This window comes from Salvelinus sp. IW2-2015, linkage group LG8 (genome assembly GCF_002910315.2).
Source record: "Salvelinus sp. IW2-2015 linkage group LG8, ASM291031v2, whole genome shotgun sequence".
Classification (NCBI taxonomy): domain Eukaryota; kingdom Metazoa; phylum Chordata; class Actinopteri; order Salmoniformes; family Salmonidae; genus Salvelinus; species Salvelinus sp. IW2-2015.
In genome coordinates, this window is record NC_036848.1 from 29,145,142 (window position 1) to 29,170,860 (window position 25,719).

General features: G+C 43.0%; 3 protein-coding genes and 1 non-coding gene across 10 annotated transcripts; 2 read left to right on the top strand and 2 right to left on the bottom strand.

The window, feature by feature from the left end:
- Positions 1-1,908: 1,908 nt before the first annotated feature.
- LOC111967694 (delta-1-pyrroline-5-carboxylate synthase) lies at positions 1,909-13,859 on the top strand. 6 transcript variants are annotated; one of them, XR_011480333.1, is made up of 18 exons: positions 1,909-3,778; positions 4,574-4,699; positions 5,574-5,725; positions 5,898-6,047; positions 6,288-6,392; positions 6,501-6,659; positions 7,215-7,305; positions 7,905-8,029; positions 8,382-8,526; positions 8,754-8,827; positions 8,917-9,016; positions 9,261-9,481; positions 9,634-9,771; positions 10,106-10,301; positions 10,402-10,523; positions 10,632-10,660; positions 11,543-11,729; positions 12,311-12,406. XR_011480333.1 is itself a non-coding variant. In XM_023992938.2 (18 exons), exons 2-18 carry the CDS (start codon positions 4,600-4,602, stop codon positions 12,688-12,690), a joined length of 2,361 nt encoding a protein of 786 aa, XP_023848706.1. In that variant the 5' UTR covers positions 2,125-3,778; positions 4,574-4,599; the 3' UTR covers positions 12,691-13,859. The 6 variants fall into 6 exon arrangements, 5 of the variants coding, with proteins under 5 accessions (XP_023848708.1, XP_023848706.1, XP_023848705.1 ...); XM_023992938.2 differs by lacking the exon at positions 10,632-10,660 and adding an exon at positions 12,485-13,859 and having other exon boundaries at positions 2,125-3,778; positions 6,501-6,653; XM_023992937.2 differs by lacking the exon at positions 10,632-10,660 and adding an exon at positions 12,485-13,859 and having other exon boundaries at positions 2,126-4,304.
- On the top strand, positions 9,880-10,034 carry LOC111968298 (small nucleolar RNA SNORA15). The gene has a single exon (XR_002877860.1). It is a non-coding gene; the product is annotated as a small nucleolar RNA SNORA15 (small nucleolar RNA).
- A 2,270-nt stretch (positions 13,860-16,129) lies between the features above and the next one.
- Positions 16,130-19,469, bottom strand: LOC111967697 (gamma-crystallin M2-like). Of its 2 annotated transcripts, none has more exons than XM_023992943.2 (3): positions 19,362-19,469; positions 17,128-17,370; positions 16,130-16,754 (listed from the first exon to the last, which is right to left on the bottom strand). In XM_023992943.2, exons 1-3 carry the CDS (start codon positions 19,368-19,370, stop codon positions 16,479-16,481), a joined length of 528 nt encoding a protein of 175 aa, XP_023848711.1. In that variant the 5' UTR covers positions 19,371-19,469; the 3' UTR covers positions 16,130-16,478. The 2 variants fall into 2 exon arrangements, with proteins under 2 accessions (XP_023848711.1, XP_070300969.1); XM_070444868.1 differs by lacking the exon at positions 19,362-19,469 and adding an exon at positions 17,998-18,035.
- Positions 19,470-20,028: 559 nt separating this feature from the next.
- On the bottom strand, positions 20,029-23,772 carry crygmxl2 (crystallin, gamma MX, like 2). The gene is made up of 3 exons (XM_023992942.2): positions 23,666-23,772; positions 20,813-21,055; positions 20,029-20,355 (listed from the first exon to the last, which is right to left on the bottom strand). The coding sequence occupies exons 1-3, from the start codon at positions 23,717-23,719 to the stop codon at positions 20,080-20,082; spliced, it is 573 nt and encodes a 190-aa protein (XP_023848710.1). The 5' UTR covers positions 23,720-23,772; the 3' UTR covers positions 20,029-20,079.
- Positions 23,773-25,719: the final 1,947 nt, after the last annotated feature.

Genomic DNA, 25,719 nt, shown 5'->3' on the forward strand with positions numbered 1-25,719 from the left:
GATCAGCTCTCTCAACAATGGAGAACTGACTTCTCAGGAACATCAATAAAATAAATGATTGCTAAATATCTTTGTCAATAGTTCAGGATTGCCCAAACTCGGTCCTGGGCCACTCCCTGAGTGCAACCTTTGGTTTTTGCCCTAACAATGCACAGCTGATTCCACCCTGGACACGCCAGAGAGGTTGGTTGACGTTTTACATGCTCCTAACCGATTAGGTTTTTATGTTCGTAACTTATTTTTTTACTTATTTTGTACATAATGTTGCTGCTACCGTCTCTTATGACAAAGAAGAACTTCTGGACATCAAAACAGCGATTACTCACCATGAACTGGCAGAAGCTTTTTTTTTCCTTTAACGAGTCCGACGTGAACGACATACTGCTTTCCCGGGGACAGGCCCAAATATCCTTCATTTGCGTGAAGAGATGACGGAGGAAAAAGAGGACAGAGGTCGCTGCCTTCTGAGAATTTGTAGGAGATCGAATAAACTCCCACTGCCTTCAATTCTTCTAGCTAACGTGCAATCATTGGAAAATAAAATTTACGACCTACAAGGAAGATTAAACTACCAACGGGACATTAAAACTGTAATATCTTATGCTTTATGGAGTCATGGCTGAACGAAGACATTATCAACATACAGCTGGCTGGTTATACGCTGTATTGCTGTATCTGGTAAGACAAGGGGTGGCAGACTATGCATATATGTAAACAACAGCTGGTGCACGATATCTAAGGAAGTCGAGGTTTTTCTCACCCTAGGTAGAGTATCTCATGATAAGCTGTAGATCACACTATCTACCTAGAGTTTTCATCTGTATTTTTCGTAGTTGTGTACATACCACCACAGACCGATACTGGCACTAAGACTGCACTCAATGAGCTTTATTTCGCAATAAGCAAACAGGAAAATGCTCATCCAGAGGCGGTGCTCCTACGGACCGGGGGACTGCAGGGAAACATATCTGTTTTACCAAATGTCTATCAGCATGTTAAATGTGCAACCAGAGGGGAAAACAACTCAAGACCACCTTTACTCCACACACAGAGACATGTACATAGCTCTCCCTCGCCCTCCATTTGGCAAATCTGACCATAATTCTATCCTCCTGATTTTTGCTTACAAGCAAAAATTAAAGCAGGAAGCACCAATGACTCGGTCAATAAAAAAGTGGTCAGATGAAGCAGATGCCAAGATACAGGACTGTTTTGCTAGCACAGACTGGAATATGTTCCGGGATTCTTCCTATGGCATTGAGGAGTACACCATTGGCTTCATCAATAAGTGCATCGAGGACGTCGTCCCCACAGTGATCGTACGTACACACCCCAACCAGAAGCCATGGGTTACAGGCAACGTCCGCACTGAGCTAAAGGCTAGCGCTGCCACTTTCAAGGAGCGGGACTCTAACCCGAATGCTTATAAGAAATCCCGCTATGCACTCCGACCAACCATCAAACAGGAAAAATGTCAATACAGGACTAAGATCGGATCGCAATACACCGGCTCCAACGCTCGTCGGATGTGGCAGGGCTTGTAAACCATTACAGACTACAAAGGGAAACACAGCCGAGAGCTGCCCAGTGACACGAGCCTACCATACGAGCTAAACTACTTCTATGCTCGCTTCGAGGCAAAAAACACTGAAACATGCATGAGAGCACCAGCTGTTCCAGACGACTGTGTGATCACGCTCTCCGCAGCCGATGTGAGACCTTTAAACAGGTCAGAATTCACAAGGCCGCAGGGCCAGACAGATTACCAGGAAGTGTACTGCGAGTATACACTGACCAATTGGCAAGTGTCTTCACTGACATTTTCAACCTCTCCCTGTCCGAGTCTATAATACCAACATGTTTTAAGCAGGCCACCATAGTCCCTGTGCCCAAGAATACAAAGGTAACCTGCCTAAATGACTACCGATCCGTAGCACTCACTTCTGTAGCCATGATGTGCTTTGAAAGGCTGGTCATGGCTCACATCAACACCGTTATCCCAGAAACCCTAGACTCACTTCAATCTGCATACCGCCCTAACAGATCCACAGATGATGCAATCTCTATTGCACTCCACACTGCCCTTTCCCACCTGGACAAAAGGAACACCTATGTGAGAATGCTGTTCATTGACTACAGCTCAGCATTCAACACCACAGTGCCCTCAAAGCTCATCAATAAGCTAAGGACCCTGGGACTAAACACCTCCCTCTGCAACTGGATCCTGTACCTCCTGACAGGCTGCCCCCAGGTGGTAAGGGTAGGTAACAACACATCTGCACGCTAATCCTCAACACAGTGGCCCCTCAGAGGTGCGTGCTCAGTCTCTTCCTGTACTCCCTGTTCACTCATGACTGCATGGCCAGGCACGACTCCAACACCATCATTAAGTTTGCTGATGACACAACAGTTGTTGGCCTGATCACCGACAATGACGAGACAGCCTATAGGGAGGAGGTCAGAGACTTGCCGCCGTGTGGTGCCAGGACAACATCTCCCTCAACGTTATCAAGACAAAGAAGATGATCGTGGACTACAGAAAAAGGAGGACCAGGCATTCTCATCGATGGGGCTGTAGTGGAGCAGGTTGAGAGCTTCAATTTCCTTGGTGTCCACATCACCAACAAACTAACATAGTCCAAGCACACCAAGACAGTCGTGAAGAGGGCACGACAAAACCTATTCCCCCTCAGGAGACTGAAAATATTTGGCATGGGTCCTCAGATCCTCAAAAGGTTCAACATCTGCACCATCGAGAGCATCCTGACTGGTTGCATCACTGCTTCGTATGGCAACTGTTCAGCCTCCAACCGCATGGCACTACAGAGGGTAGTGCGTACAGCCCAATACATCACCGGGGCCAAGCTTCCTTGCCATCCAGGACCTCTATACCAGGCGGTCTCAGAGGAAGGCCCTAAAAATTGTCAGACTCCAGTCACCCAGTCATAGACTGTTCTCTCTGCTACACCACGACAAGCATTACCGGAGCGCCATGTCTAGGTCCAAGAGGCTTCTAAACAGCTTCTACCCCCAAGCCATAAGACTCCTGAACATCTAAGGAAATGGCTACCCAGACTATTTGCATTGCCCCCCCCTCTTTTACACCGCTGCTACTCTCTTTTATTATCTATGCATAGTCACTTTAATATTTCTACCTACATGTACATATTACCTCAATTACCTCAACCAACCGGTGCCCCTGCACATTGACTCTGTACCGGTACCCCCTGTATATAGTCTCGCTATTGTTATTTTACTGTTGCTCTTTAACTACTTGTTACTTTTATTTCTTTTTTTTTCTTTTTTAAACTGCATTGTTGGTTAGTGGCTTGTAACTAAGATTTTCACTGTAAGGTCTACCTGTTGTATTCGGCGCATGTGATTAATACAATTTGATTTGATTCAAATAATCAAAGCTTGATGATGAGTTGGTTAATTGAAACAGCTGTGTAGTGCTAGGGTAAAAATTAAAACGTGTGAGGTGTGGGGGGGTGGTGGTTAAAATGAAGATAACCTGGAACGTGCCCAGTCTTTACCTACAGCTGATTTCTGACCAATCACTGCGCTAGGTGTATGGCTCTGTAACTTCCGTTTACGCCCAGCTACTCGTTCCCAATGCCTCCCCCCCAACTGTAATGTTTTCCCTCTCACCGGCCTGAAAGAGAAGAGAACCGAAAACACCTGTAATTTCAATGAACTAAATCACTGCGCGCGTACTGTAACGTGTGAGTGTGTTGTGGCGGGTGAAGTTTTGCAAGAATTTGAACGAATTCTGGTGGTGAGTGAGTGAACGCACACATAGCCACCTGACCTGTATAGTAAGTAACGTTAGCTAGCTAGCGAACGGTAGCTGCTTATGCTGGAACAGCCATGTAGTGGTGCCGGAGCCTCTGCTGCCCGAGCATGATACATATCAGTCTGTCTTGGGCTACTCAGTGACAAGTTGTTGACAATGACAGTTTTGAGTGGGTGATATGTTTTGTTTGAACTATCATATGTCATTCTTGAGAAGAGACCGACATGAGTTGCTCTGCCTTTTTCCCCCAATAAGGGGCACATAATAAGTGATCCTGCAAGGGGCAGGGATAGTTTCATCACCAACATAAAAAAGCATACGAAAGGGAGGAGTTTCTGTGATTTAGACTGGCTTCAGCTTTCCTATTGGTTGAGGGCAGGCCTTGTTTATACTGTATGGAATGTGGTATAGAAAGGTTGGAGAGTAGTCCTTTTTTTAAACGAGATGGGCTTGATAGATGTGGCTGCATAACAGACAAACAGGACTTGGAGGATAAACAAGTATTAGTGTGAGTTTTTCTGTTCTTTATCCAAATGCAAAAATACTGACCTTATGCCATTCTATATATATATATAGATATAACCTTTTATTTAATTATGCAACTCAGTTAAGAACAAATTCTTATTTACAATGATGGCCTACAATAAAATGTCATAATTTTGTGACTTTTTTAAATGTTGAGCTGTGATTTGAATTCTTCAAGTTTAAGAAATGAAAAAAGAGAACTTGGAACATTGAAGATTTGATAGTGATGAAATGATTCTCTCTCCTCTCTAGCTGTTGGAAGTGCGGGTCAGTTGACCATGCTGCTACAGAGGCTGTCTCTGTGTGCTGGGCTCCCCTTGGGCCCCAGGACTCAAAGCACCATCATCTGCCCTCGTCTTGCTAAACCACTGACACAAGGCAAGTGGGACTGGCAAACATGCATACATTCACATACCCACACACATAGTACAGGCCTACATGCATACATACAGTAGGCTACATCAGTCATTGAGGAGCGGTATAGATATCTATGTAGGATACGTTTAGAAAATAGTAGGCTATTATTCCAGTGATTTTCAATAGTTTCTGTAGCTTGAGATTTTAGTAATGTCATGATAACTGCATAGCATATGTAAGTCTTAATATGGGACCACAAGCCAGTGATGTATTTGTTTGGTTTCTTCCCTCAAGCAAGAAGGATAGCCTAGTTCCCTAAATTGATCAAGTCCTAATCGTTTAATGCTATCATCTTGCATACCTGTGCATACTTGTTTATCCTCCTGGTGCAGGATAAACAAGATTGATTGCATCAAGATAATGGAGGCCTATCCCTTTCTGGCCATCCTCTCTCTTTGTTTCTGTTACCCCAGACTTTGACTCTCACACTCACTCACGCGGTTGACTGCACTTTAGTGGAGAGATGTGTGCAGTCAGCGGTGGCTTTGCCGGTTGCTGTGCTGATGTGGCCGTTTGCACCCTGCGTTTTTCATCTCCGTGGATACCAGGGAATTTAGGAGGGGGTTGAGGGGGACCCGGCTGCTCTGTTTGTCTAACGCTTTATATAATCAATGATGGAACAAAACCGAACCCGGCACACACACACTTACCACACGATCTTACTGGTAGGAGATGTACTGATGTGTGTGTGCGCAAATGCTGGTTAGGCACAGTGTTTATGAACATTGCCTCAAGTTAACCAAGGGAGGCAATAAGGATACATTTTATTAAGCGCTCGACCAGTGCTTCAGATTGGCACCACCATAAGGCAGGGTAGTAACTTGTATTCTTTCAGTGTCCCTGGCGCGTGCCAACGGAAACTCCTTTGCTCATCGTGGGGAGCTCCGCCAGGCCAAGAGGATTGTGGTCAAACTGGGAAGCGCCGTGGTAACCCGGGGTGACGAGTGCGGCCTGGCGCTGGGCAGGCTGGCCTCCGTTGTGGAGCAGGTGAGGAAGGTTAAAGGTAAAAAGGCTGACGGGAGAACAGGATCTTCACTCAAGACATGGTTTAAAGCTTGTATTTTAACAGCTGTCTGCTTACTGTAGTTTATTCGTTGTTGCAAGGCTACTTGAGAGGCTTTAAATGCGGGTCACTGAGATAGTTTGTGTTGTGCTGCAGGTGGCCATGCTACAGAACCAGGGCAGAGAGATGATGATCGTCACCAGCGGGGCGGTGGCCTTTGGCAAGCAGAGACTGAGGCACGAGATCCTGCTGTCCCAGAGTGTCAGACAGGCCCTGCACTCTGGACAGAACCAGCTCAAAGACATGGTGAGACCAGGGCCCATTATCCACAAAGCCTCTGAATAGGAGTGCTGATCTAGGATCAGTTTTTGCCTTTTCGATCATAATGAATAAGCTTATATGGAAGGATTAGCACTCCTTTCTGAGACTCTTTTGATACGGGCCCACGTCTTATACAAACTGCTCCAAAATATGGTGAAATCAACTTTATTATAAAAAAAATCTATTAATATTATTCCTCTCTCTCAATCTATCTGTCGGTTTCAGTCAGTACCAGTTCTGGAGGCTCGGGCCTGTGCGGCAGCCGGACAGAGTGGCCTGATGGCCCTGTATGAGGCCATGTTCACGCAGTACAGCACATGCACTGCACAGGTGTGCACACTTTCTCTATGTATTTGAATTCACACTGTTACCCTGCACAATTACCTCTCAATAAAGTTGTATGGAATCGAAACAGGATTTGTTCTGATTTAATCCCAGGTCCTGGTCACCAACTTGGACTTCCACGACGACCAGAAGCGGCAGAACCTAAACAGCACATTGCAGGAGCTGCTCCGCATGAACATTGTGCCAATCATCAACACCAACGATGCCGTGGTGCCCCCGCCCGAGCCCAACAGCGACCTCCAGGGGGTAAACGTGGGTACAGAGCACAGGGGGGTCCGGAGAGGGCAGGACAGGGGCGAGGGGTGTGTATAGCGGTGTAGTGTTAGCAGCTAGCAACCTACCATACGGCTGGTACTCACCGGCTCGCTCTACCCACCCGCTACTCCTCCTTTCCCCCCCAAAGGATGTGCGTGCTGGGGAGATGGGAGAAGGTAATTCCCTTCTATATGTTAGCTGACTGGACCTAAAAGCGTGGCTGTCTGGTCTCACTCCTGGAGGTAGACGCATGCTTCTTTTCTCCTTCCGCAAGCTTAGGCGGAACGAGCAAGTTCTTCCGGTGTAGAAAAACACACTAGTACTAAACAACTAAAGATTGTAGTGCCAGTAGCTTTGCTAACCCACACAGTAGGAAAGCCAATATCAACGATAGCCAATCTAGCGGTGCTTCACTTTATAATAAAATGCTTGGATTTCAATGACATTCTCTTTTACGCTGACCTCAATTTCGACTGACAACACTATTACTTTACCCCGTCAATTTCAATGTCTTTCTGCGAGACTAAGTCGCTGTGTTTTCCTCCACGTTAGGTCATCAGTATAAAGGACAATGACAGTCTGGCTGCACGCCTGGCTGTGGAGATGAAGGCAGACCTGCTCATCGCTCTCTCTGACGTAGAAGGTAGATTGCTCACACAGCAACACATTAACACCCATTAGGTAACGCGCCATCTGCCTGCACTCTGGCTCAAAACAATACACGGTAATTTAGGAGCATTACTGTAAGAGGGGGAACTACAGAGGGGTATACTGCAAAGTAGGATCAAGGAGTTAGCCAGCTCACTTGCCTAAATATTATGTTGTTTTTTTTAGAAAGATACAGTAAGCTTGAAATGGGCATGGTCTTATTGACTCAACTGAAAACACGTATTCAAGTTTAGCTTTCTTAATGAACCAGAAATCAGTAGTTATTTCTGGTTGTTTATCCTACTTCGTGGGTATACCCCTCAGGTCTTTTTGGTTGTGTTCATTAGGCCCTGAATGGAAGAAAACAGACTTAAACTGGCCGTGACTACCTGGACTTGTACAATAGGAAACACTCATTTTTGTTTTCTGTCAGAACTTTTTAAAAATGTCTTCCCGTTACGTACCCTAATAAACACGACCCTGGTTGTATTTGGAAATCACTGATGGATTGGACAGGGAGGTAATCTTTGTCCATGTTAGGCTAGCACCAAAGGAAACAATCATGTAACCATAGTTACCTCCTATCTCTTGTAGGACTGTACGACAGCCCTCCTGGATCGGATGACGCCAAACTCATTGACATCTTCTACCCTGGAGACCAGCAGTCGATCACCTATGGGGCAAAATCCAGGGTGGGTTTAGGAGGCATGGAGGCAAAGGTAATTACAAAGACACGCGTAGGTTAGAATAGAAAATTGTGTCGTTCAATACATGTAAGAGTTGAGGACTACATGTAAGAGTTGAGGACTACATGTAAGAGTTGAGTACTACATGTAAGAGTTGAGGACTACATGTAAGAGTTGAGGACTACATGTAAGAGTTGAGGACTACACATCTGTAATCAGGTTTTAAGAAAGTCTTTGTAATTAGTTACAGACTTTGGAACTCTGTGTCAGAGATATTTGGCATCAACAATGGCATCCGTCTTTCCATTGGGGGCCAAATCCTTACTGGAGAAACAAGTGGGGAATTCAAATAGCCTACGTGTATTCCCACCTCTACTACCCCCAGGTAAAGGCTGCCCTGTGGGCCTTACAGGGGGGCACGTCAGTAGTCATCGCCAACGGCACCCACCCCAAGGTGACGGGCCACGTGATCACTGACATCGTGGAGGGCAAGAAAGTGGGCACCTTCTTCTCCGAGGTCAAACCTGCCGGTGAGTTCTACTGGGATCATCTCTTTGGGACGGACACCGACGATGAAGGTTATTAGAATGAGGATGATTATGACAACAATGAGCATAATGGTGAGGATCATGGTGATTGTAGTTCTTCTAATGAAGACGATTTAGGATTATGATCACGCGTGCTGATGTCCAATGCTCCCTTTTGCTGTTTTGTATCTGTTGTCTGTGCTCATCCGCCGTAACGTGTCCATCTCCAGGCCCCACCGTGGAGCAGCAGACTGAGATGGCCCGGAACTCCGGCAGAACCCTGGCAGCCCTGCACCCGGACCAGGTCAGACACTCATACACAGTTATATAGTATACGTGATCCCAGGTGTGTCTGCAGTTAGTTGAATCTTTAGTGAATCGTTCCCACCCCAGAGAGGCGCGATCATCTGTCACCTGGCAGACCTGCTGGTTGAGAAGAAGGAGGAGATCCTTGCTGCCAACAAGACGGACATGGACCTAGCAGCCAATGCGGGTGACTATTCCCGTCACGTCCGTCTTATCTCTCTGATTGAATCGATGGTGTTTGTCAAAACAGGTCCTACTCGCAGGGACGTTTTACTAACCAAAATCCTGTTGTGTGACTGTGATAGGATGTTGATCATTTGAGGGTGCTGTTGCATTTGAAGGTGTATAAGAGCAGCGCTTGAGTAGTTGAAGGGATAGTCAGGGGTTTTCAACGACATCTCATTTCTTTGTGTTCTCCATCCCCCTATCAGGCCAGTTGTCGTCAGCCCTGCTCAATCGTCTGAGCCTGTCCCCGGCCAAGCTGAATAGCCTGGCTATAGGGCTGAGACAGATAGCCGTAGCCTCTCAGGACAGCGTGGGCAGAGTGCTGCGTAGGACCAGAGTAGCCCACAACTTAGAGCTGGAGCAGATCACTGTGCCCATAGGAGTACTGCTGGTCATCTTCGAGGCCCGCCCGGACTGCTTACCGCAGGTAATGTGTTTGTGTGTGCGTTTGGGCTCGTCTATGTGTGTGAGAGTTGTGCTTGTGCATCGTGGACCATCTTTTGGTAAGATGGGGTGGTGTTCGTGCTGGTGGTTATGCAATTCTGTGGATAAAAGGCTATTGTTCTCATTTGTGTGTAGGTATCAGCTCTAGCCATAGCCAGCGGTAATGCTCTGCTGGCGAAGGGGGGTAAGGAAGCAGCCAACACCAACCGCGTCTTACATGAGCTGACCCAGGAAGCACTGGACATCCACGGGGTCAAAGAGGCTGTACAGCTGGTAATCATAGCTGGAAAAAAACATTCCATTTAAGAAAAACGGCATGGAAGATATTTAAATACCATATTTTATACTGAAATCCTAGTATTCGAAATCGTAGAACACTAGGTATGGGCGAATTCTGTGTTACTCTGCCAGTAGTAAATATAGTCAGACACCATCCAAAAGAATCCTTTCATTCCTCCTTTCCTAAGGTGAGTGCTGTCCTGTACGTACAGGACAGCACTTACTGCACTCACGTCAGCGGAGAAATGAATACAACGTAGCACAGTGTATTCCCCCTATAGAAAAAATAAATCCCAGAATGCAGTAGGGTTTATTTTGCGTGTTCCAGGTGAGTACCCGTGAGGAGGTGGAGGACCTGTGTAGACTAGATAAGATGATAGACCTGATCATCCCGCGAGGCTCGTCTCAGCTGGTCAGGAACATCCAGAGAGCAGCCAAGAGCATCCCAGTGCTGGGCCACAGTGAGGGCATCTGCCACGTCTACGTCGACTCGGAGGCCGCCATCGACAAGGTCATCAAGATCGGTCAGTGGGACAATACAAGCAGACACACCTGTCACACACACATTTTCATTTACTACCAATGAAGGAGAAGGAGTGATTGATTGACGTTTTCTCTCTCCAGTCAGAGACTCTAAATGTGACTACCCTGCGGCCTGCAATGCTATGGAAACGCTGTTGATGCACAGGGATATCCTCAGGACCACTCTGTTTGACCAGATCATAGACATGCTCCGCACCGAACGGGTAAGACCACACACACACACACACACACACACACTCAAATACGCAGGTACAGACACATTGACATAAACAAGTGATATTATCCTCCTCTTCATCTCCTCTTAAATACAGGTTCAAATCACTTGGCTAAATAAGATACAGTAAGGACCGACTGGCTGCTTGTTTGGTGGAATGGTTGGTTACATTTGACTACAACTTCAAATCAAATATTTATTTTCTTTCACTGAGGTTGGGTTGAGGTGGATGATTAACCGCGTTTTTCATGTCTCATTGTTGACGGTTTATGCTTCTAAAACCAAATTCACAAAAATGAACATTAACAATTTACAATCCAATTGATGATAATCATAACAAAAAGACTTCCAAGTATCACTAAAACTTTTGTTGTGATTCGCTATGACAGGTCTATCTATGGAAACTTTGGTAATTTATACTCTTAACTTAAGAAAAATCTATTCATATAAAATATTCATTTTGTTCTTGATCTGTGTAACTGTGTTCATATTGCCTAAGAGTCTCTAGCAGATAGATCATATGGTTAAAGAGAAAATAGCCTGATTAATGAAAAAATAATCATCAACAATGACATAATTTGCAATTATTTCTGCAACTCTTCCAACTACTGACTTTTCACAACTGCCAACGGTTTGGCGTCTAAACATTTACAGCAGACATATTGCCATCGTAAAATAAATAAAAGCATGTTAAAATATAAAGGATATTCCATGCTGAAACCCTCATATTAAACCCCAATGGTATTCACGAAGTTGATGGGTTATATTTAGGATCATGTTTTACAGCTTTGTCATTCTATTTATTTGTTGTTGATTTAAAGTCATCTTATTTTATTATCTTTGTCATGTTGTGAAAATTCTGTCTAGTTTACTGGTAAACTTAAGTTACCGGTAATATACCCTCCCTTTGCAACCCTAGATCCAAGCAAACTCCCCGATTTGATTGATTGATTAATTGACCGATCGCCGTATGTAATGATGACCCTCTTCCCAATGTGACCCCTTTAGGTGAAGATCCACGCTGGCCCCAGGTTCGCCTCCTACCTGACCTTTAGCCCATCGGAGGTCAAGTCTCTGAGGACAGAATACGGGGATCTGGAGTGCTGCATCGAGGTGGTGGACAGCATGCAGGAGGCTATAGACCATATCCACAGATATGGCAGCTCCCACACCGACGTCATTGTTACTGAAAACGGTAGCTATGACTGTCTGGCTATGTAATAGTTGTGAGAAGTTTCTCTCTTTCTCTTTTGTCTTCAACTTGATTCACCCAAGTTAGTCTGGGTGAGAGAGACCAAGTCTCGCTGTCAAGAGAGACCTGTCCGTCTCTCTTTTCCCCCCTTGTCCCTTTCTTCCTCTCTTTCTCTAATAAGTAATGACAGCATTTTTTGGCTTAGTGTAAAACCTCCCCATGAGACTACTTTGAAGAGGACAGAACTGATTTGAATGTAAAATAGGTTTTGCTAAGGGATCTTTGTTATTAATTTATATGTAGTGATATGATTGATATTCTTCTTGAATGTTATTTTCCCCTCAAGTTTTATAATACATTTTGATGGAGTACTTTACTGACAATATCTAAGATCGGTTGAATTATAGATGGATTTTTAGTTGGTTCCGTGCAGAGGACAGAGCATTTTCTCTCTTTGTTCTACCATCTAGTGGCCACAGATTGTATAATATGTCGATCTCAGTGGAATGATCCATTGTGTGTAATAGAGGAAATATAGCTGATGACCGTGACAATGACGGTAGCTGTGATGATGATTCTTACAGAGGACACAGCGGAGCAGTTCCTGCAGCAGCTGGACAGTGCTTGTGTGTTTTGGAACGCCAGTTCACGATTCGCAGATGGATACCGCTTCGGTTTGGGTATGCATAGTTTTTGAAATTTCTATCACTGACTTCCTGTTCAACTATCTCACTCACTCCCTGTCTCACTCCCTCTAGGTGCTGAGGTGGGCATCAGTACAGCTCGTATCCATGCCCGGGGCCCCGTGGGCCTTGAGGGTCTCCTCACCACCAAGTGGGTTCTGAGAGGAGACGGTCACACCGCAGCAGACTTTTCTGAACACGGCACCTTGAAGTACCTCCACGAGAACCTACCAGTCACACAGCCACAGCCCAGACAGATGGCTGCTCAGCGTGAGGACTGACAGAGGACCTCCAAATAAGAGACACGCTCAACCACTTCCTCAAGAGCAAAGCTATCCCCTGGTACCAAAAAAACACTCCCATTGTCTTATTAATTCACTCTGGATCAGAGTTTACATCGATTTGTAATTCTACCTCGGCTCTCAAAAGTTTAATTGCGGTGTTTACCTCACTCAGTATTCCAGTCGCTGCTTGTTCATGGGCCCTGCCTGTGACCAAGCAGTGAATACACTCATTATTGGTAACATTGACCCTGTTGGACTGTAGAAGGTCTCACATCCTTGGTTCAGGCTTTAATTGGTCTAGAAGATATTATACGCAATAGGGATGAGTTAGGTGCGTATACGCTCTCCAGGATGCACACCTAATGGGAATTGTTGCTCAAGATAGTTTACATCAGCGTTATTATCACTATCAAGAGGTTTCCCCCTTGGTTTTAGTTCCTTTTGATTGGTCTGTTGTGCTGTACACTTATGAATGGCTGCTCAATCAGGTCTGACCCTTACCCTGAAAGTATTGATTTGGTCTCACACAAGAGACTAACGTTTACATTTACTCTAATTAGAAGTGATACAAGTGCACAACCAAACCAGTTTTTACGCTAGGTTTACGGCTAAACCTAATTTGGGGAGGGTACTGATGTGTCATTTTATATAGTGCTTGAAGTATAGGTCTTCATGGCCAAAAATTTTATGAATTGCTGTTAACACTACTACTGCAATCTTTATTTATATGCGGTTAAATGACTAGTGATGAACCACTGGATAAACAATATTTAAGTCTTAAATGTCTTTTGTCATAACAATATGAGATTGATGAATAAGAAATTGACCCGATCTGATTCGTAAGCCTTCAAGTTAGATTTTATATATAAGACTTTATGTTCTTCTTTTGAATGCAAATGATTTACTCTCCTGCTTTTGCTTTTTTTCATGCTGTCTATTAATGTGGAATTTACAGTGCCCAGAGCCTCTGTCAAACACAAGAGCAGTAATTGACAAGCTGCTTCCCATCTCATCCAAGGGACTACTGCCTTAAGATACAGTGCCGCTGTAACATTCCAGCCTATGAGCTTTATATCTGATGTCAAGTAACGCACTCTACAGATCAGTTCAGGTTTTTTGTAATTCATAGACCGTATTGTAGAATAAAAGTTTTTGTTGAATATGAATTGGATTTATTTTGTATGGGATTTTACATGCAAACCACCACTCTTTCTACTTCCACAAATAACAAATTAGCACCAAAGAAGTCATACTGATCTGAAAACAAACGTCTAAAAAGACTTTTTAATGGTTCTCATCTGGGAATAGGACTTTGCTGTAAGTGGGGCATGGAAGATTGAAGACAATACTATAGAGGTTTAATTATCCAGCTATCAGGAAAGAAAGCGGGAAAGAACTGAGACTAATAATGGAATCACAGAGTATATTCTTCTGTGGTTTTTCTACTCGCAGATAAAGAATTCATCCTCCAAAATGCACTACTTACCCTTCAATCAGCCTCCCATCACAAATACAAAGGGTTCATAGATGAAGAATAGACGGGGTCTACTCAGATCTCACTGTTTTTGTACGCTTTCTTTGGAAGGAGCTTGATATTTGTAATGTGAAGAATGGCTTGCAGAGGTAGAGAGTCTGATACGTGGCTGTTGAGGAATATTTTGCTGGTCTAGAATCGCCAATTGAGCGATCATGCAGCTTTAGGCCTATTAGATGAGATCATGTATCTTTTGGCCTAGTAGGTTCCTATACGTGTTTATTTCATTACCATAAAGAGGTAAACATACTGGAACACATACAGTACATAATGTACATGGCTGATACTAGATTGAGATCACTGCATCATCATGACCTCCGGGCATGAACTTCCATTTACGACAGACGTCAAGCACCCTGTGAATCTCCTGTCATCTTTTCTCTGACGTTTCTCCGTTTAGGCAGAGCCAAATCCCATGTTGCACCCTGTTGACACACTGACGAGCGTGGGGATTGGAGTCCACATGTATCAGAGGACGCGGGGCAAATGACTGGACTTTTACAGCAAAGTCGACAGTCCTTTAATTGAACATTACTCAAGGCCAAAACTCATATTTCTTATTTTGCTTGATCTTAAGAGACTCTCAAAAGTGTTCCCTGCTGAGCTTCACATTTTTTTGAATCAATAATTAACGGTCAGTTATTTATTCATGTGCATCTTTGCCAATTATGGGCGTCTAATTAACAATTTCAATAATTGATATTTATTTCTGAAAGGGTTTCGTATCTCTGGCTGATGAAAAATGCATGAGCAGGGATGCAAACGTGGTTTTGTTTTTTTGGTTCTGAGAGGGCTTGATGCTCGGGGCTAGTACCAGGACACTTTGACTCTTCCTCTTTGAGTTGGCGCTATCCCTGTGATGTGGGTCTAATACGGGCTTCTTTCATGGACCCCAAGCGCCTGCTCGGCACCATGTGATCTCATAAAAACTCCTACAAGCCTATCCTCATATAGCCTTTTTTTTGTTCTTTAATAACCGGCTTCAAAGAATAATATCAGTTTCCATGATCATTTTGCTTTGTGTATGGGGGGGAAGATCTCATATCAGTCTGCAGAAACTGGTCGAGTTGGACCTTGGTGCATTTCCCTCTGTGGCTATCCAACTCGATGGCTAATGTTTGAAACTCCAAAGAATTACCGTTAACAAAAGTATGCATACAAGTGTGTTCCTGTAACCTCTTGACTAACTGCCTGTAGCTCAGGACCTGAAGCAATGATATGCATATTATTGATACCATTTGAAGGAAACACTTTGAAGTTTGTGGAAATGTGAAATTAATGTAGGAGAATAACACATTAGATCTGGTAAAAGATAATACAAACAAAAAATGTGTTTTCTATATATTTGTTCTGCCATCTTTGAAATGCAAGAGAAAGGCCATACATTGAGATAGGATCCTAGGTGTAATTTAGATGTTGTCCGTGTGTGCAAAGTTTCAGTGAATAATTACGTCGCTACACAATATCTGCCAGGAGTTTGCCCAAATGTGCCAAATTGGGTGTGGAGCCAGAGACAGCGGTGGGGTCAAACTGTAGAACCCAGTTCCTACATTTGAATATAAAAATATATTTTTTTCAAACAAAACTACACTACATTTTATCTCTGGGACCTTCAGAGGGGAATCTATCAAACCATTTGCATGATAAAAGTGTTTTGTTGTTGTGCACTATCCTCAAACAATAGCATGATATTCTTTTGGGCTGTAATAGCTACTGTAAATTGGACACTGCAGTTAGATTAACAAGAATTTAAGCTTTCTGCCCATATAAGACATGTCTATGTCCCGGAAAGTTGGCTGTTGTTTACAACGTTTTCTAGTCACATTATCGCATATTGAGCAACAACTGTCCCGGTTTAGGGACACCAATGTCGTAGAGGTTAAAAACACAAAAAAAAGTCCCTTTGGTTGACTTTGATCAAGTTTTCATTTATTTTGCTTCTAATAGAACAGGAGGTTGAGGGCTGGCAAAGCACATCATTCTGCTCTGTAACAACAAAAGCCAGAGAGTCCATCACTGTTACCATACTAGCATCGCCTGAGCCCTGAGGTCTACTTTCCCAGTCTAAGCAAAGCAGCAAAGACCCAACACCAACTGGTCCAAAACCCCCAATCACGTTAATGTGATTTCAGGGTCAGAAGACCACAGTAGATACACAACAGTCAAACAGTGCTAGCAATAAAGGGTAGGGGTACAGTACAGGATTTATAATAGGGTTGCATTAGGGGAGGATGAGGGTCTCAGTTGACCTTCAGGGGGTCTCAGTGACGCGTCTCAGGGAGCCGATGGTGGGGTTGGAGCTTCCCCACTCGCTGTGCCTCCTGTACTCGCCAGGACGAAGGAAGTACTGACGACCCCTGTAGTGGGGGTGCTCGTGGAGGATCCAGTAACCCTCCATGACGTTGGCGGAGGAGATGTCTCGGCTGTGGAAGCGCTCGTGAAGGTCGGGGCAGTCCTCCATCACCTCCATGTTCTGACCCCCAAAGTCAGAGCGCTCGTAGATCTTCATCCTGTAGTTTCCATGATACTGGGAAAGACAGACGAAATGGAGAATGGATATAGTAAATGTTGACTGTACTTGTTGACAAGTCAACAAGTACTGTTGACTTGACAAACAGTATATAGATGGTAATGTAAATGTTCCATTATGAGAATGAAACATAACTTCAACCATGAAGTTTGTGAAGAAGAAATGCACCATGTGTTTTAAAACAAGGTGTTCAAAATAGGGTGGCATTTGTGAATGTATTTGTCATAGCCTCAGCCAAATGTCAGTAAGATTCTCGACCCAAGCAATGACAGTAAATGCTAAGATAGAAAAAATCTGTAGACACTGCGGCCCTCAACTCAAGGGACTGAAAACTATGTGGGACTGAGGACACCTGATGTAGTACACTCACAGGGGGCACCATACGGCAGGAGCGGATGCAGTCGTTGAAGCCCGCCCATCGCTGGTAGTCGGGGTACTCGCCCTTGTTCAGCATGTATTGGTAGCCAGTGTAGTTGGGCTTCTCGTAGGCCACCCAACAGCCACTTTCCACCTTTATGGAGTTACAGCGGCTGAAGTGGTTGTGCATCTCAGCACAGTCGCTGCTGCACTCATAGTGCCGGCCCTGGAAGTTCTTGTCCTCGTAGAAGATTATCTAGAAGAGAGAGATGGAAACTTAAAATCAAAATGATACACTCATGATAACACATATCGAGGAAATGTTTTACAACATATCACAGAATAAAAACAGAATTCCATTTTCATTCAAAATGATTTTTATCATTAACTGCATTCCAATATACACAATTTATGATGTATAATTGAAATAAACCAAGCTTATCATCATAATATATATTTTTAGTGCATGTGACTCCACTTCTCATTTTCATATCCCAAAAACCACACATCCTTGAGGCACCAAGCCCTGCCCACAGGTGATACTTCATTGTTGCACGCACTTCACCTGTCACAGGTGATGCTGCTCCACCACGTAACCCATTTGATGTTCATTGTTTTGAAAGGCTAGAAAGTATGCCAGCAATTTAGTAAAATATTTTTAAAACGTCAACAGAAAGCAAGCAAAACAACTCGACAAGAGGAGCAAATGACTTCCATCTTCTGGTTTCGTTATATATCTGGAAAATGTTATTGCTGATAAGCAATACATTTTGGGACTATGTCAACAATGGACTAATGAAACAAACACAGTTTTCCTTTAAGTTTAACTGTAAGACTGAACAAGTGAAAAACTTCGTAAAATGTAAAAAGATACGCTACTTACACAAGTAGGCGCCTAGCATTTATTGAAGTCCACATAGGTCTAAATGTGAATAAAATTAATCTGTTAATTTACAAAATGTTAACATGCCAAAAGTGTTAATTTTAAAATACAAGAATAATATACATAATGTGTTGCAAAATGTATTGTCGGGCCACAGTTAACCCATTCATAGATGCTAACTGCTTAAGCGCCTATTGAATATAGTATCTTCTGGTTGGGGGAGTTTTGTTAAGTTCCCCGACGCTCATTCTGAACGTTAAAACGCGTCACTTGTGGTAAGGTTTTGGAAACATAAGGAATATATCATATCAGCGAGAAATAATGATACAAAAAATATTTAATTACTACACACCTTTAAAGGGCCATTAGGGTTAGTGTTCCCACACGGCCATATCTCCAGGTTACATAACTTGTTTACGGAAGAGAGACGGAAGACTAATTAGCTATCTAGCGTGCTCCGAACACCTGTGTGTAAGCGTAAGGGACACGCTCTTTTCACGCCACTTTGATACAAAGTAATTTTCCTAACCTTAACCTCAGTCTCCTAACCTGTTATGAAAAAGTCACTTTAGTATCGAAAAATATATATTTCACGTAAGTGTAACTTGGGAGGAATTGTAGTTTGTCAACTGGAGGCACACACAGTTTGTGGATCTGTGCTAAACTTTTACAGTGAGTGTATCTTTATTATTGGAAAATAATTTCTCGCAGATATGAAAGATAAGGGGCATATATATTTCGAAAAAGGTTTGAAAGCGATGATTATTGACGTTTCTAAACGCTAAACAACGTCGGAATTGAAGTTGACATGGTGCCAACGGTGGGCGAATGTAACCGCTGAAAACCCTACTGACGAAGAAGAAGGGTTTTCGAGAGCTAGGCCACAGTGTCCAATTAGCAGTAACAGAAATCAGGTGTGCCAACTCTCACCCCAGTAACGTTATGATTCAACTGAGTAACCAACAGCAGCAAACAAACACTATTTTGCCCATATAGTTGATTATTATTAATAATAATAATTAGGTATTTTGTCCTGGCAAAAAATGCATTATGTGGGGGATAGGGTGCCATTTGACATTGCTGCCTTTGAGGCATTTGTGCGGCCCTCTGTCCAGTCCACTCATACTTGCACATGAGCTTTGAGCCTTTGACACATTCTATTCAACATCTCCTAAAATCCCCATCCATTATCGTTAATGGCCATTAATTTCTACATTAATTGCAAGCTAATTAGTTATTTATAATAGTATCCGGCAAATCTAAATATGAAACATGTATTCTGATGACGTGTTTATCATAGAAAATAGTTAAATGAGCCTCATTCCTGTATTTCCCTGTGAAACGCATAGTGTGTTCATGCTTACCTTTCCCATTGTGACTGTTTAGTTCGGACCGGACTGGGTAGTGAGCGTTACTGGACCTCTTTATAGACCCTGCAGCGATCAGGGCTTTGAAAATGTGGCACAAAGCTTTGTCGCGTCAGCACAATGTGCTCTACAGACTACAGAAAACTATAGGACTGGCCCACAGCAGCAGCTCTTTGTCTCTGTCAAAAGCGCTCTCTCTCTCTGTCTATGGAAAATACTATAACTGCACTTTCCCGAAGTCCCACAATAAGAGTTGCCACATCTGCCTTTATTGGCATGGAGGCTAGCAATGTATAGACAGACAGCCAGAGGGAGAAAATGGCCTCCTAAACAGCTTTTGAATAGATTTGAACGTGTTGCAATGAGTTTCTGATTTGCAGCTAATTCAGTCAATCAGTTAGTTAATCACTAATATACTTAACAGTATATTTTGTATGTTGATTTGGTTGTGCTTATGACATGCTTGTTCACAACTGATTTGTGCAGAAAACCTTTAATGAGGGTGCAGCCAACTTTTAGGGCATCTAATTTCCCTGTCTAATAACCCTACAGTTCATCCAACACTTGCCAATTGCTGAAACTTAATTATTAACACACAAGGTAACTTTGCTATTGTTTTTTCCAATGATTTGAGATAGAAAGAAAATCACACAGAGAAGCCATGTTTAAAAACCAGCACGTTTAATCACTTTGTTACAGTCCACAGGTGAGAAGCTTACAGGCCACTCCTCATTCTCCTGAAGGAGCCCACCATGGGGTTGTGGCAGCCCCAATCGCTGCAGGCCCTGTACTCCCCGGGGCGGAGGAAGTACTGACGACCCCTGTAGTTGGGGTGCTCATAGAACACCCAGTGGCCTTCCATGACATTGGAGGAGAAGATGTCACGGTGGCGGAAACGCTCGTACACGTTGGGGCAGTCGTCCATGAACTCCATCATGTGACCAGACATCTCGGGCCTGTTGTAGATCCTCATCCTGTAGGCTCCTCTGTACTGTTGGCGGAAGAGACAGAACGGAGGGGATAGAGAGGACAAGAAGGGATTTGGGGTAAAATGATCACAGCGGGTCACAGTAGAGTTTTGTACACTGGGTGAACTAAGCAGAGGTAAACATACATACATTTCTACACATCGAATAATACCAGAGACTTGCTTCCCTTAGAAACAGATTTTCAGTCAAACTGTTCAAAACAGCAGCATAATATATTTTTTCTAACTGCCTAAAACACTGAGCGATGATGAATAGAAGGAAAATGAATAAAAGTCTTTGGGGGGGGGTTTGTAGCCCATTCCTTTAAAAAATGACTGGATCTCCTTGTGGACTTCGCCACGGAGACTTTGACTCCTCTCCTTATCTATCAATGACATCAAGAGGCTGGTGATTGATGCTGATTTCTAAAGCACTGTTTGATGTGTGGCAGGGTTAACCCTATCAGTTTGATTGACTTACGGGGGGGAACATCTGGCAGGAACGGATGCAGTTGTTGAAGCCCATCCAGTGGTGGTAGTCTGGGTACTCGCCCTGGTTCAGGATGTACTGGTAGCCATTGAAGTTGGGCTTCTCGTAGGCCACCCAGTGACCGCCGGTCACCCTGATAGAGTTACAGGAGTTGAAGTGCCTGAAGGTGTCGGCACAATCGCTGTTGCACTCATAGTGGCGGCCCTGGAAGTTGTGGCCTTCGTAAAAGATAATCTATGAAGAACAGAAATGTATAGAATTGTTTATATATAGAGTTATTTAGACTGAGTCAAGGATGATGATAGTAAAAGGCGAATGGCTTAACTGAAAGCAGTACTCATGGATGTGGTGTTGATCGGCCAATAGAGGACACATTTCACTGCTCCTTTTATATATGCTGTAAACTATGTAAGCTACTGTAAACTATGTTTTGAGAAAGTTAATGCAAGGCACAACAGTTAAGTTTAAATTAGAAACCAACATTACTATACTAGTACTAGTATGGTCTCCATAGGTTAGTGCCCCAAATCAGAGATTTGAGAGCAGTTTTTTCCCCATTAATATTTTAAAGATGCACTCTCAAACTTTTGTATAATTTCAGCCAGTAGTTTTGAAAGTGGTGCTCTTGAGCCAAAAAAGGTAGGGTCCCTGTTTTTTTGTGTACTACGTCATACAATTGTGTACTACGTCATTCATTTTGTGTAATATGTTACGAATGCTTCGTATGATATCATACGAATTTTACAATTCCTGTGATATGTTACAAATCCAATTTGTGCAATATGTTACGAATTTGTTGTGCTCCTGGAGTGCATCTAAGGATCTACGGGATCGGTTTCCCTATACCGGGACGGTTGTTTCTAACGTGCGCTAATGTGACAAGAATGACGTTGTAAGTAACAGCAAACTTTCCAGGACATAGACATGTCTTATATGGGCAGAAAGCTTACATTCTTGTTAATCTAACTGCACTGTCCAATTTACAGTAGCTATTACAGTGACAAAATTGCCATGCTATCGTTTGAGGAGAGTGCACAACAACCAAAACATTTTATCACGGCAACTGGTTTGATACATTCACCTTTGACGGTAAATAATGTACTTACATTCAATAATCTTGCTCTGATTTGTCATCCTGAGTGTCCCAGAGATAAAAGGTAGCATAGTTTTGTTTGATAAAATCAATTTTTATATCCAAATATAGGAACTGGGATCTACAGTTTGAACCCCTGCTGTCTCTGGCCCCACACCCACCTCGCCCGGCCATCTAGATGTGTGAAGGTTAGTGTTTTTTTCTGTAGGGAAGCTAATTATCCATCATGTATGACATTCCTGGGAGTGTGTAAACTTAAACTTTGTATTACCATATCATTTTTGTATGTTCTCTATACTTGAAAATGTATCAATTGACCAATTCAGCACATTTGGGCAGACTTGATAGAACATATTGTGCAGTACTGCAATGCTTCACTGGACCAGTCTGAAACGTTGCAAACACACTGCTGCCATCTAGTGGCCAAAATCGAAATTGCACCTAAACCCCTAACACGGAACCCAAACCGGCTGCGCGCGTGCGGCATCGTGCACACGTTTATTTTGTCCCCCCACACCAAATGCGATCACGACACGCAGGTTAAAATATCAAAACAAACTCTGAACCAATTACATTAATTTGGGGACAGGTCGAAAAGCATTAAACCTTTATGGCAATTTAGCTAGCTAGCTTGCACTTGCTAGCTAATTTGTCCTATTTAGCTAGCTTGCTGTTGATAGCTAATTTGTTCTGGGATATAAACATTGAGTTGTTATTTTACCTGAAATGCACAAGGTCCTCTACTCCGACAATTAATCCACACATAAAACGGTCAACCGAATCGTTTCTAGTTATCTCTCCTCCTAGGCTTTTTCTTCTCTTGACTTTATATTGCAATTGGCAACTTTCATAAATTAGGTGCATTTACCGTCACCGACCTCGTTCGTCTTTCAGTCACCCACGTGGGTATAACCAATGAGGAGATGGCACGTGGGTACCTGCTTCTATAAACCAATGAGGAGATGGGAGAGGCAGGCCTTGCAGCGCGATCTGCGTCAGAAATAGAACTGCTTCTATTTTAGCCCTTGGCAACGCAGACGCTCGTTGGCGTGCACGAGCAGTGTGGGTGCAATAATTGAATAATATATATTTCTAAATGTATTTTGCAACGAGAGCTGTGTAGTCAGCATGTAAGGGATATTATGGCCTTTCTCTTGCATTTCAAAGATGACAGAACAATTCTTTTTCTGAAAACGCATGTTTTTTTGTTTGTATTATCTTTTACTAGATCTAATGTGTTATTCTCCTACATTAATTTCATATTTCCACAAACGTCGAAGTGTTTCCTTTCAAATGGTATCAATAATATGCATATCTTTGCTTCAGGTCCTGAGCTACAGGCAGTTAGATTTGGGTATGTCATTTTAGGCGAAAATTGAAAAAAAGGGTCCGACCCTTCTTAACTACCCTCATTATCAAAAGAGGTTACCTGTTCCCTTTTTCCCAATCCTTAAGGTTAATTGACCTTTTCTTTGGGTTCCTGGTTTATCCTATGGAGTATAGATGGGATTTTTTAAATATATAATCCAAGTAAAACAATTTTGGGGGAAAAAGTTGAAAAAAGTCCCTCGCATCAAGTCCTTTCATGTACTGGTATTAGTTCCACAACTGAAATCTTTGACAGCTTCATAAACTGTATGCATAGCTTACTTGCCAAATCGCTTAACTATACGTCTTAATAGCATTTGGTGCTCTACATAATTTTATCAACAGTCTTCAAACAAGTAACCGAAATGTGTGTTAGCTCATACCTTTCCCATGGTTGGAGGGCTTGATGGTGGCACCGTAGCCTTCAACAGGGTCATAGGGCCTTTTATACTCTTCTACTGACAGGAGTGCTCTGTTGCGTCGTAGTGACTAGATGTTGCCTTTTTAAACATCACTGACCATTCCCATTGTCTCTCAAACCATAGGCTAATCTTTTCCCCGCAAGTGCTAGTTTACCTATACAATATATAACATCCACCCCATATGGCTGCCTCATTCTATGTTTTCTGTACAGAGACCCTTGTTCAGCCATGGCCTAGTGATGCACCCATTGAAATATCACACAAAAGGCCTTTAGGTATGTAGTGTGAACAACAGAACTTTTAACGTTTACAGGAGGTGAGACGGTTCATGCACTCTCTAGTAAACAAAACAAAGCCATATCTTCTACAAATATTTGGGGTTGATATGAAAAAGATTATTGAACGTTGATAATAGAACGTTATGAAAATGCAAATGGTTTATCAGAGTTTATTTCAGTGTGGGTTCATGTTTTCCCTCTCCCTGATCGCAGGTCACGAAGTCTTGGTTGTGTTCTGTTCATAGACCTGTGTGTGTGTAAGTGATTCTGATGTTATTGATTGAATCAAGCCCTTGTGTTGATGTAATCTAGAGTGATATGTTCTCTTTTTGCTTCCATAGCCTGCAGACCTACTCTGATGCCATGTACAGATAACAGTGTTCTGTTGTGTGTGTGTTGTGTGTTGTGTGTGTGTGTGTGTGTGTGTGTGTGTGTGTGTGTGTGTGTGTGTGTGTGTGTGGTGTGTGTGTGTGTTGTGTGTGTGTGTGTGTGTGTGGTGTGTCAAAAGGAGGGCATAGTTGTGTGTCTGAGTCTATGTGAAAAGCAATAGTGCTTTGGACTTCTGTCTTTGGCTTGTAAAACATACCCCAGAGCGGAAGGGAAAAAGCCAGAAAGAGTTGCCCTTGTGTGTTCTGTTCCCAAAGCCCAGCTGATGCTAGAAAGGTCAGTCTCATCCTTTAACCTTTCATGAGGATAAAGAGCCCATGTCCTCTCTCTAAAATTGTATGCTTCTTTCTGCTTCAACTCTGCAGAAAGACAATGCTTTCTGAAACACAATACCCATTCTGTTCCCGGACAAAAACCTGCTACTCTGGTAGTTTCTCTAACCAAATGTGACTCATGTTGATAAGCTTTCATTTTTTTTATCAATCATTGCCTTGAAATTCCCATAGGCTTCAATAGATTTAATGTTTCAAGCAGCTCTCTTTTTCCACAACTTAAGTAGCTCATTGATATCCTTTTATCACATTGTGCAGTGTAATTGTATCTGATTTATCAGATGGTTTGGCTTCTTTGCATTTTTTAAAGTTTTTGGAGTAGAAAATGTGTCCAAATTGAGGTCTTGGGTGTATAATAGGACTGTCTTAAACTGACTCTTCATCATTCTCGTTACAATCATTTTCGTTTGTTTGATAAAGCTTTTGGACTGCATCTTCATCATTACCACCACTATCATCATCCAGTACTTTCCTGAAACCTAATAGGTCTGAATATTTATTATCATACCCATCATCAAAGCAAGTCGAGAGAGAGAGAGCTGAGGTGTGAAAGCTGAGGTGTGACAGAGAGCAAGCCAGTAGAACAGACCCGGACCACAGGACACATCAGACACGCCCCCCTGACAACCCCCCAACACCCAATGAAGACACACAAAAGACAGAGATTGTGCTTAGACTCTAATGGGAAATACATTGATGAATTGAAAATCTTTCCCAAACACAAAGTGGATAAACTCTGGTGCCCAAATAGTCGACACCCCAACAAACAAACCCTGGCCACACCCTATATAGCCCCCATCCCCCTCGTTAATGTTTTTATTGTGTTACTATTTCCTTTTTAGTTAGCAAATATTTTATTCTGCATTGTTGGGAATGGGCTCGTATTCAGTGCTCATACTCGGTGCACCAATAAAATATGATTTGATTTAAGAGGCATCAAATCAAATGTTATTTGTCACATGCATCGACTACAACAGGTGTAGACCTTACAGTGAAATGTTTACCAACAATGCAGTTT

Coding starts and splice junctions, on each gene's coding strand:
- LOC111967694 (XM_023992937.2), top strand. CDS start 4,600: ATGCTGCTACAGAGGCTGTCTCTGTGTGCTGGGCTCCCCTTGGGCCCC. Junction 6,048..6,287: donor AGAACCAGCTCAAAGACATG/GTGAGACCAGGG, acceptor TGTCGGTTTCAG/TCAGTACCAGTTCTGGAGGC. Junction 10,302..10,401: donor CGACAAGGTCATCAAGATCG/GTCAGTGGGACA, acceptor TTCTCTCTCCAG/TCAGAGACTCTAAATGTGAC.
- LOC111967697 (XM_023992943.2), bottom strand. Junction 16,755..17,127: donor CCTGCCGTATGGTGCCCCCT/GTGAGTGTACTA, acceptor TGTCTTTCCCAG/TATCATGGAAACTACAGGAT.
- crygmxl2 (XM_023992942.2), bottom strand. CDS start 23,719: ATGACCCTGTTGAAGGCTACGGTGCCACCATCAAGCCCTCCAACCATG. Junction 21,056..23,665: donor GCCCTCCAACCATGGGAAAG/GTATGAGCTAAC, acceptor TGTTCTTCATAG/ATTATCTTTTACGAAGGCCA. Junction 20,356..20,812: donor CCTGCCAGATGTTCCCCCCC/GTAAGTCAATCA, acceptor TTCCGCCAACAG/TACAGAGGAGCCTACAGGAT.